The sequence below is a fragment of the Bubalus bubalis genome, chromosome 22, assembly GCF_019923935.1.
Source record: "Bubalus bubalis isolate 160015118507 breed Murrah chromosome 22, NDDB_SH_1, whole genome shotgun sequence".
NCBI classification, from domain to species: Eukaryota; Metazoa; Chordata; class Mammalia; order Artiodactyla; family Bovidae; genus Bubalus; species Bubalus bubalis.
In genome coordinates this window covers 25,189,242-25,200,551 of record NC_059178.1, presented here as the reverse complement: position 1 = coordinate 25,200,551, position 11,310 = coordinate 25,189,242, and the positions used below count along the sequence as shown (strand labels likewise).

At 36.1% G+C, this 11,310-nt stretch overlaps 1 protein-coding gene across 1 annotated transcript in view; it reads left to right on the top strand.

The window, feature by feature from the left end:
• Positions 1-31: 31 nt before the first annotated feature.
• Positions 32-11,310, top strand: part of NDC80 (NDC80 kinetochore complex component) — a 33,680-nt gene continuing 22,401 nt past the window's right edge. The window contains exons 1-7 of the mRNA XM_006058657.4: positions 32-185; positions 1,792-1,901; positions 3,609-3,686; positions 6,632-6,755; positions 6,861-7,033; positions 7,717-7,819; positions 9,656-9,745. Coding sequence (XP_006058719.3) covers positions 1,801-1,901; positions 3,609-3,686; positions 6,632-6,755; positions 6,861-7,033; positions 7,717-7,819; positions 9,656-9,745 — 669 coding nt within the window. The 5' untranslated portion in view covers positions 32-185; positions 1,792-1,800. The remainder of the gene's footprint in view (positions 186-1,791; positions 1,902-3,608; positions 3,687-6,631; positions 6,756-6,860; positions 7,034-7,716; positions 7,820-9,655; positions 9,746-11,310) is intronic.

Here is an 11,310-nt window from a genome sequence, read left to right as displayed (position 1 = left end):
AGAAAATTGCGCACGCGCGCGCACGTCCTGCGCGATGACGTACACGCCGGCGGAGATTTTAAAATTCGAAAGGCGGCGGTGGGTGGAAGGAGTTTGTGTTTTGGCGGCTGATATCCTGTCCAGCGTGCAGTTGCAGGGTTTACAGCAATTCGGTCTCTGGATAGTCTCGGGAAGCTGGAAGAAAGGTAACTAATGATTTTTGGTTAATTTTGCTCCGGGCAGCTGGAGGGAGAACGCCAGGTCGCCAGGTTAGATTCACAAGCCCTAGGAGGCGACGTTTTGGTGTTTGTTGTTGTAACCGACCTCTCGAGTCAGTCAGTACGAGGCGCTAGTTTCCCGGAGTCCAGTAAATTTCTTATGGCAGTGATTTCCCGAGGGAGAAGGGGTGGGCCAAGCGGACACTGATGGGAAGAAGAGGTCCTGGAGAGAGGAAAAAGGGAAAATTTGATGAGAGCACACAGAGGAAGACAAGATGAGGAACTGTTTGTTGTTTTTGCGTTTCAGCTATTAGTGTAACATCCCGATTGCTGTGTACGTAGTACATGCAGAAGTATTAATCTCAGATTCTGATGAGAGTACGTTTTAAGTGGAGATTGGGAGGGAACATATAGATGAGAGTGGAAAAGTTTAATAGATACAGAAGTGTATACTGAAGAAGAAATGGGTGTGCACACAAAGAAGGAAAGAGTACATCAGTTTCAAAGACAAAGGAGAGCTTAGAGAAAAGGATAACCACAGATGTCCATTGTCCTGGAAACCAGGGCAGGACCTGGAAAGGTGAGTACAGTGTCTAATGCCTCGAAGACAAGATCCTGTTGCAGAGAAAAGCCAATTTTGACTCTAGTTAAAACTGTTTCTTTGACTTGTTTTCTGTTGCTTTTGTTATTATAATCATATATAATGGCCAACCTCAGAGAATCCTGCCCCTCTGCCTGACTGTTAAACTAAAGTGCCTTTGTTCAGAACCCTGTCCACCTGTAGATAACAGGAAGGAAGAAATTAACACATCCCCTGCCTAAGACTTGCCATTCTAAGAGATATTTTCAAGATTAATGGCCATTTTCCTTTATTTCCTCACCTCCCTGGCATCTCAGATTAATTGGCCTGTCCTGCAGGGATCAGAGTGAGGTTGGACTAAGCAACAATAGGATCTGAAGATTTGTCAGTGAAAGATATCCCAGGAGGTGGGAAGGGCGTGAGATGTGAATGTAGTCTGAGGAACTGGACACGGCCTGTAGACCAGATAATTTATCCTTGATAAAAGGGAGGTTGAAGCAAGAGGGCCAGTAATTGAAGACTATAAATGAGAAAGAGGTTAAGGACAGAGCTAAAGAGGATGGACATTAGGAAAAGAAAACAGGATGATTTCCTTTAAGACCAAAGGAAACATCAGAGGTAGTTGTTGTCAGGTGGCCTCTGATTTCCCATCAAAATAGGCACAGCCAACAGTGGTAATGTGATCAGAGTTAGGATTCAGGGTTTTAACTACCATAAATTCCCTTGTGAAGAGGAATCATACCTTATTTACCTTTCTGTTGTTTGCACTGCTTTGCACACTCCCTTGTACATGGTAGGCAGTTAGAAAGTATTTTCATTTGTTGAAAATTTTTAAAGGAAATCAAATAGATAAATATTCCCTGTAAATGAGGACTTCAGCTTACATACAAGATAACCCAGGAAAGAACGATGAAACTTGTCTGCCTTTCTGTTTGAGGATGAAGATAATAGTTGAGGTTTAATATACCATCTACATCTGGAAAGACTTGTTTAATACCAAATTTATGAATGCAGGTCATAAGCATGAAACGCAGTTCAGTTTCCACCGGTGGTGCTGGCCGCCTGTCTATGCAGGAATTAAGATCCCAGGACTTAAATAAACCAGGTCTCCATACCCCTCAAACGTGAGTACCTCATGCCTTATTGTCTTTGGCCGAGAAATCTGTAAAGGTAGTTAATGCAAAGATGTAGTGTGAGTAATATTGTGATGAATCTTGTCTGTTGTCAGCGGTACCTGATTTGGAGTCAGTGAAGGCTAGAGTGGGCCTTTACTCCACGTTGTGTCTTATCTCATTTGATAGTTAAATCTCAAAAGCCACAAACTTTGTAAGGCAGTCCCTACTGCTAAGTCACTTCAGTCATGTCCGACTCTGTGCGATCCCATAGACGGCAGCCACCAGGCTCCCCCGCCCCTGGGATTCTCCAGGCAAGAACACCGGAATGGGTTGCCATTTCCTTCTCCAATGCATGAAAGTGAAAAATGAAAGTGAAGTCGCTCAGTCGTGTCCGACTCTCAGCGACCCCATGGACTGCAGCCTACCAGGCTCCTCCATCCATGGAATTTTCCAGGCAAGAGTACTGGAGTGGGGTGCCATCACCTTCTCCGAAGGCAATCCCTAAGGGACTGCTAATTCCCCTTCAGTGCTCTTTCATTCTTATTTTCCTGCTTTCCTCAGAGCTGCTTGTTTGAGCAGGTTCTGTGCTATAATTTTCAGTTTACTGCAGTTTAGTCAACTAGCACAGTTCTCAATCAAAACCATTACTTGCTCTGACAATTAACTGCAGTTTAGGAGCCACCTATAGAACACTGCTTCTCTAAACTATTTCCTGGAGATTCATTGGTGTCCAAGAAAGGTGTCCAGAAGAACTTGCTATTATTGTATTCAATATCCTATAATAATGTATAATAGTTGTAATGGGAAAAAATCTGAAAAAGTATATGCGTGTGTGTATATATATGTATATACATGCCAGATATTACAGGAATCCCAACGAACTTTTTGGCCAAACCTATATAATAAACACTTAAGTTTGGTGTATACCTGTAACATCATAAATCAACTATACTTCAAATTTTTTTTTTTTTAGGTTTTCAATAAAAAATCAGCTGGGGGGGAGGTAGAACTTTCAATCATAAACTAATTTTTCCCTGTGAATGATTTTCTTAAAATTAAGAGAAGGCTACTTGTAATCTATATGAGTTGTATCAATCCTATATTACCAAGGTACAAGTTACTTGCTGATTGCTCTTAAATTACTTAGGCTTACATTGTATGAGTCTCTGCTACTTTTAGAAATTTGAAATATTTATACATTTTTTTCTTCTGAAATCAGAGAAATTTTTTGTACTTTTGCATGTTACTACTGCGAAAGATTTGTGCCTTAAATTGTCAGAAGCTAAAAGACTGCTTTTGTCAATATTTTTGGCCAGTAATTGACATAATGTATGTTCTTAAGTATAGCCACATTCTAATAAAGAGTAAGCCTCAAAGGAACAAAATTTGAGTGTGACTATCAGTCTGTGATTGAAAATACCTATTTTTAAATTATTCATTTTCCTTTGAAATTGTTATCCATAAATGTACATATTTTAAGATAATTAAAATAACAATGTAGATATGGTTTTTTTCCTACTTTCTTCTTAACACTTTAGTTAAGCAAATGTATATTATATTATAAGCCTATCCCATCTGTAACAACTGTAATTGCTGCTGAAAATTTTCATGCTTTTGAATTATTTTTGTTGGGAATGGGTAACAAATTTCCAAAAGTCTCTTGAACTAATATTTTTCCATTCATTTGAAGAGTTTGTTTTTCTCCTTTTCTTAAAGCAAAGAGAAATCAACCTTTGGAAAATTGAATATAAACAGACCCACATCTGAAAGAAAAGCCTCTGTATTTGGTAAAAGGTAATGATATTTTTTATTAATTCTAATGGAAAAAATTCTTATAGCCATACATTGAGTTAAATATTCAAAGTACAAAAAATTAGATATCATGGTCCCTTTCTAGAGAAAGTTATAATCTTGTTTTCCTCTGTTTTAAATGGTTAAATTGGTTATATTTGCCTTAGATGATGCTGAAAGATACATCAAAACATTCAGACCACTGTTTCATTGTTACAAGTGAATTCTTGATGGAAAATTCTTCACATAGACACTCTGGAATCAGCATTTTAACATTAGGAATCGTCATCTAGTCCAACATTTTAGTCACAGACTTTTTAATACTCTTAACTATTATCAAACCAGTCAATCCTAAAGGAAATCAATGCTGAATATTCATTGGAAGGACTGCTGCTGAAGCTCCAACGCTTTGGCCACTTGATGCAAAGAGCTGACTCATCGGGAAAGACCCTGATGCTGGGAAAGATTGAGGTCAGGAAGAGAAGGGGACGACAGAGGACGAGGTGGTTGGAAACCATCACCGACTCAATGGACACGAATTTGAACATACTCTGAAAGATAGTGAAGGACGAGGAATCCTGGCGTGCTACAGTCCATGGGGTCACAAAGAGCCAGATATGACTTAGCGACTGCACAACAACAAAAACAAATATTATGGACTCTTATGGGCTATATCTACAGATATTAACTATATTAGAAATTGAAACTGAGGGGGAAATTTTTAATATTTATTAATTCAAATTAAAATAACAATAACCTATTATATGTTAACATAAATAACATGCTTTATTTTTAAAAACAAAAGTATTTCAATAAGAATGGTGACATTGTTTTACGTTTTTGCAGTCTCTTAATGTCTGGCTTCATAAAAGGTAGCTAGATTCTCATCTGTTTCTGAATTCAGTCTACTGCAGTATCTGACATCATGTAGCCAGCCTTTGGAAAACTCCACTGTACACTCAGGAGAGAGAGAAGGAGAACAAAATGGGTGAAAAAGAACCTTAATTTTATTGTGAAAAGAGTTTTGACTTCTCAGATCCCCTAGATCGCACTTTGAGAACTGCTGTCGAGAGTAGATCAGAGGTTGTCTGGAGTGAAGTAAGGATTGACTGTTTAGAGGGATGAGACTTTGGGATGATGGAAACATTTAATCTTGATCATGGAGAGTTTTCACAGGTGCGGACCTTGTCAAACCTCATCAAACTGTGTGCTTTAAGCAGGCACATTTTGCTATAAGCAAATTATACCTCAATAAAGGTAATTTTTTTAAAGAAACTCCCAACTCCAAAACAAACTTTTTTTTTAATCTCACCAAAACTTAAAATGTAACTTCAAGACAGGTGTTTATTTAACTACTTTGAAAATATTTAGAGATGACATATTTGTTACCTTATGAAAAATCTTTGTCATTAACCCAGGTTAAACTGTCTCTGGTGTTCATTCTAGCTGAAAAATCCTAAGGAATTTTTATAATGTAACTTTGATCTCAGAGCTGAACTTCAGAGATAATGGGGATAATGATGATAAAATCTAATGTTTGCTGAGCATTTTTGTAAGCCAGAAAAGTGCTATTTTATGTCTTCTATTCAATCCTCAGAACTCTCTATGTGTAGATAGTTATTGTCTTCATTTTATCAATAAGGAAATTGAAACACTGAGACGTTAAGTAATTTACCCAAAGTCATACAACTGGTAACAGAGATAGCATTTTTAACCACAGACTCTGGTTCTAGACCCTTCACTCTTAAACTGTAAGTTGAATAATACAGTATTTTGATTGGTTAGGAAATACTTTAATAATTTCAAAAGCTATTAGTAGTTTTGAAAAGCTATTAGTGTTTTGTGTAAAATAAGAGCTAAGTCTATACATGTATTCCTTGGTAAAAAAAATATATGTACAAATTAAAGATTAACTACTAGCAGTAGGTAGAAGAGTGGTTCTCAAGTTAGCAAATCCTCAGGGGGGAAATTAGCTAATTAGTCAGAGCAGCAGTGAAAGAGGGCCCAAGCTAAAGAACTTTGAAAGCCTGGGCAGAAGAGAATTTGAAAGCGGCAAGCAAACTTGCAGGGAGAAACTCCGTTTTGATGAACAGAGTTGAGATATTAGAGCAATGTTTGCTGTAACTCAGTTTTTGGAGTCTGTCCAATAAAGAAAAGTGTTGTTCCAAGTATAATAAACTACAATAGTTAGGTAAGTTGGGCCACAAAGATTAGCAAAAGAAATTATTATAAAGGTTTAAACAAATGAAGTTTTGTTTGGGGGGACGGCGCTTAGAATGGGGCATATATACTATAGGTATTAATGACTAAAAAGTAGTAACACATATATTTATGGTAAATCACAGTCAGATACATAATATCGCATGACAATAACATTTATGAAAAAAGCACACACAATCTATTTCAACATCTCAAAGGTAATTTTCTCACAATAAATAATGGCAAATAAAGAGATTGGAAGTAAAGGAGCAGTCATGAAGGGGTGAGTAGGGTGTTGAAAGGATCTGGGTTGTTGAAGAGACCTGGAAAACTATTGGTGCAGAGAACGTGCTGGACTCAGAACACATATTTTTAGAGGATAATGTGTGTGTGAGTGATGCAAACCACCAGAAGAGTATTTCTTCCCGCCTCATTTTATACTTTAATCTTCATTATTTGCTCTTTTTTTCTCTGCTTTGAATAAGAGAAATCTGTTTAAATAAAAACTGAAGAATTTTAATCTTTGATGCTAATGTTAAAATATAAAATCATGGGACTTCCCTGGTGATCCAGGGGCTAAGACTTCAATGCAGGTGGCCTGACGCAGGTTCCATCCCTGGTCAGGGAATTAGATCCTACATGCTGCAACTAAGACCCAGCACAGCCAAATGAATAAATATGTAAGATCGCCTTGAAATAATTCAGCCTTCACCACAGAAGGAAATAATTTTGACTGATTTTGTTTGCAGAACTAGTGGACCTGGATCCCGGAATAGTCAGTTTGGTATATTTTCCACTTCTGAAAAAATCAAGGACCCAAGACCACTTAATGACAAAGCATTTATTCAGCAATGTATTCGACAGCTCTGTGAGGTATTTTATATTCTTTAATATTGTAAACTGTGAGTGTTCTCTCTAAGTACTTTTCAATAATTTTCCTATTGTGAAACATTTGACATTTCTTAAAAATTATTGTAGTTTCTTTCAGAAAACGGTTATGCATATAGTGTATCCATGAAATCTCTACAAGCTCCTTCTGTTAAAGACTTCCTGAAGATCTTCACTTTTCTTTATGGCTTCCTCTGCCCTTCGTATGAACTTCCTGACACAAAGTTTGAAGAAGAGGTTCCAAGAATCTTTAGAGATCTTGGGTTTGTATGTTATATTTCTCTTTAGCCTAGAGAGATTATTGGAACACAGAGGAAAATGAAACTCAATAAGTGTGTAAAGATTTTGAGTTAGAGAAGTAGTATATTTTAAGATGGACCGTGTGGGTCACATATGCAAGGTCAATTGAAAAGGCAAAAAACAACTATCTGGGAATTATTACTAAAGTACAGATGATAGATCATAAAACCCTCAACGACTCATGTGACAAGGAATAGATAGGATGGACTAGATACTGCAGATTTTATAGATCAGAAAAGACAGGTGTCAAAGCCTGGTGAGAATGGAGTGAGATAAGAGTCCAGAAAAGCCTGCGTAGGATAAACACAGGGAGAGATGGATTTGAGGAGAAGTACATACATGGGTTTTATTTAGGATATGTTGCATTTGAGGGAACAAATAATGTTTCAGAAGAGAAGTCCTGCCTATTTGATTGTAAGTCAAGTTTTGCAATTTAGGGGATACGCGTACAAAGTAATTGTCAAAAAAATACACAAAATCATTTGTGAGTAAGATGACAAAGAGAATCTCAACAAGTATTTTACTTCTAAACAAGTCAAGACTGTTGGTATATACTTGGAATTTTTTAAATGTAACTTCTTGCTTAATTTAGCCATTATTTTTATAAAAATTAACATGCTAGCTTATTTTTTCTAATTTTTCATAGGTATCCTTTTGCGTTATCGAAAAGCTCCATGTATACAGTGGGGGCCCCTCATACGTGGCCTCACATTGTGGCAGCCTTGGTTTGGCTAATAGACTGCATCAAGGTATTTGATTTCTCATTTTAAATATATACATAGGAAAGATTTTTTTCCCCTCCTCCTCAGAATATTTCTTTTTCTCTCCCAATATTGCTTTTACCAATTAGCTCCAAGTCTGAGTCAGTTTTCAGAGCATGTTTGGTTTTATGTTCTTCAAAATGTTACTACATGAGTCCACAGGAGAGGAAGGGAAATATCCCAAAGGCAAGGAGATCATTTGTTTTCATGAGGTTTTACAGCTAGAAACAAACAAAACCCAAAAAAATTCAAACAACAACAACAAAAAAAAAACACAGCAAAATAATGTCAGTAGGAACTTCCCCCGAACATTTATCTCAGATTCCTCTAAGTCTTTTTCTCCTCTCATATTTTATAATATTGAGGAGTGGTGGTTTGTTAGATGTAAGGGACGTTTACTCAAGTCCATATTTCTAGTTTATATGATTTCAGATTAAAATTTTTTCAACCAAATCTTCTCAGTTCAGAATTTTCAGTTCTTGTAGTAAGGTCTTTTCTCCAGTTCTGGGGATCTGTTTGTGCCTCCATAAGGCTCACCTTGAACTTTGCAGAGTAGCAAGAGTTCTCACAAGGACCTTTGACATGGCAACAGAAACTGTCTTTATCTACCCTGATGACAGGTAGGAGATTGTGTTTTTCATCTTGGGCTATGCCCTGCATGTCTTTCAGTCTTAATTAAATCTGATTGTCACATGAGGCCTTGTCAAGTGAAGAAGAGATAAAGGATGAGTTGACAGAGCTTGCCTGCATCCAGTCTAGATACACAGAAGGGATTATGAGTGCCTTTGGAACAGGAAAGGAGCGGATAGGACAAGCAACTCTTGACTCAGAACAGTATCCCCACTCAGCAATCCTGTAAATGAGTGCTAGGCTAAGAAAATTTATTGTTCTTTTATACTCCTAATGCATAGTTCATTTTTTTTTGAACTCAGTGTTGATTATACTAGATATACATTGTATCTTTAGGTTTTATAGCAAATTCTTTTTATTTTTATTTTTAAAACAAGTTATAAAACAGATGTTCTGAAGTGGAATTTTTGTGCCTTAAAAACATTTAGGCATTTTCCTTCTGGCTTGTTAATTACAAACATCTGAATGTTTTGCTATAATTTATTATTTGCTATCACTTTCAGCTTAAATATTTGTTTAAATGAAGACTTTATATTGTCTTCAATATAAAATTCAACCTGAAGTACATTCTTAAACATTTTGAAGGAGTCAGTGTATAACATTTGAGCACCAAAATTAAGTTCATTTAAGAGAAATAATTATTACTGCCTTAGCTTTTTTGGCAGTTCTGTTTTCAGTTCTCAGAATTATGTTAAAATGTGTAGCAGCAATACATATGTTCTCAATGGGCTACTAACAGTGTAAAAGAGCAGCATATTTTTCTCTATTATTGTTTAGTCAGTTGTGTCCAACTCTTTTGCAACCCCATGGACTCCTCTTTTCATGGGGTTTCCCAGGGAAGAATACTAGAGTAGATTGCCATCCTCCAGGAAATCTTCCCGACCCAGGGATTGCACCTAGGTCTCCTGCATTGGCAGCCGGGTTCTTTACAACTGAACCACCAGGAAAGCATATTTTTCTTTGTAGAATAGAACTAAATATGGATCCCATCCTTTTTTAATCCTAAGGGACTTAGTTATTAAACTGTCAAAAGGATTATATTGTAAGGTTTAAAAGAATAACCTCTCAAGAGACTTTGTCATGCAATAATGTAAATGCTTCTAAAAATGACACTGAAAACAAGTTTGGCAAAACTTGAAAAATGTGTTTTTCCTCATAAAGTTAATCAGTTTAATATGTTTGTATACTGAACAGTTACATAATGCCATGAAAGAAAGCTCACCTTTATTTGATGATGGACAGCCTTGGGGAGAAGAAACTGAAGATGGAATTATGCATAATAAGGTACCTTACTTTACCATAAACATCAGTCATCTGATATTATTTACTAAGTTTGTCATTATTGAAATTAACATAGTCTTTTGTAGAACTTGTCTCTTTTGCTTCCTGAAAATCTAAAATTTATTTTTGGAAATACTAGTCAATGGATTTACTCTTGGATTTACACTATAGTTTCCTAAAAATAAATAAGCATAGAAATTTGGAAATGTTAAGTAAAAAAGACAAGGCAATTAGAATTAAAACATAACATATTATTGTTTATGTGTAGATATAATATTTCTTTTTCTCCCCTGTCTTTTAGAATGAAGATAATCAGTACTGGCATCATTATTCTAATATATTTTGTCGACACAAAGCATAAAAGACTGGGTCTTAAAATAGATAGCATGTGGGTTTTTTGTTTGTTTTGTTTTGACCATTTTAGCTAGGGGAGTTGCCACTTCTAAAAGTGACTGAGATAAAATAGTCTAAATTGGTTCCCAGACTGTCCTTTAATGGAGCCTAAACTGTGTAACTAACTCCGCCCTATTTCCTGAAACACACAAATTTATGTCTCCAAATGGAGCAAACACCCATCCCAAGGAATAAATTTATAGTATTGAGATTGAGCATCAGTTTCCCCTAGCTTATATAAAAGACCAATCACTATGTGGTTCCCTAAGATGAAAAATAAACATCCTGTGTTCTAATTCTGTTCTTCACCTTCTGGAACATTTGTCATAAAAAGAAAGTAGAAATAGCCTCAACCTCATCTTTTATTACTACCTAGGGAATGGTTCAAATTCAAAGGTAAATGTACTGACTGCCATGGTGTTGCCTAGCTGTTTGTTTGTTTGTTTGTTTTAGACTTAATACTTCATTGGTGATCCCTGCTAGAAAAGCAGCTAGAAAGCCTCTGAATTCTCTTAAGAGAATTCTCCTCCCATGTTGCAATATGTGTGCTAGACTAAATTTATTATACCTCAGTTTTTACCCAAATAAAATTATAACACCTACTAATTAAATACTAATTTCTTGATAGTCATCCTAAAGGTTAAACCAGTCAAAGTTATTTCTGCTATCTTAGCTGTTATTTCAGATGACAATATATATAAAGAAGCTCTTTAGAAATTATAAAGTACTGTTTTTAAGTTATTTTAATTCTAAATTAAAAATTAATTTTTAATTTAATTTTAAAGAATTACCAAAATACCAAACTTCACCAGGTTCTGAGTCTCTGCTTTGTGGATATAGAGACTCAGTTGTTGTTGTTTTTTAACCTTCAAAATCAAAATCAACCAAACTTAAGAAAACTGATTCACTCTTAGCAAATTCACATCCGAAGGGGAATGAAAATCTATTTATTTCCCCCCAGTGATCCATCTTTCCAGTTACAGGAATACTCATGCCACCTATTCAGGGTACCCCTTCCGTATCAACCAAGTAATGAGAAGGTTGCTTAGTAAGCAGAGCATCAGGGCAGAGGGAATTGGTTTGTCTTAAGGGATACTGACTTCATCTAACTGTGGAAAATTCTTATCAGCTCTCCTTGCATCCTAACAAAGGATACATCCTCAGTGACCAGAACA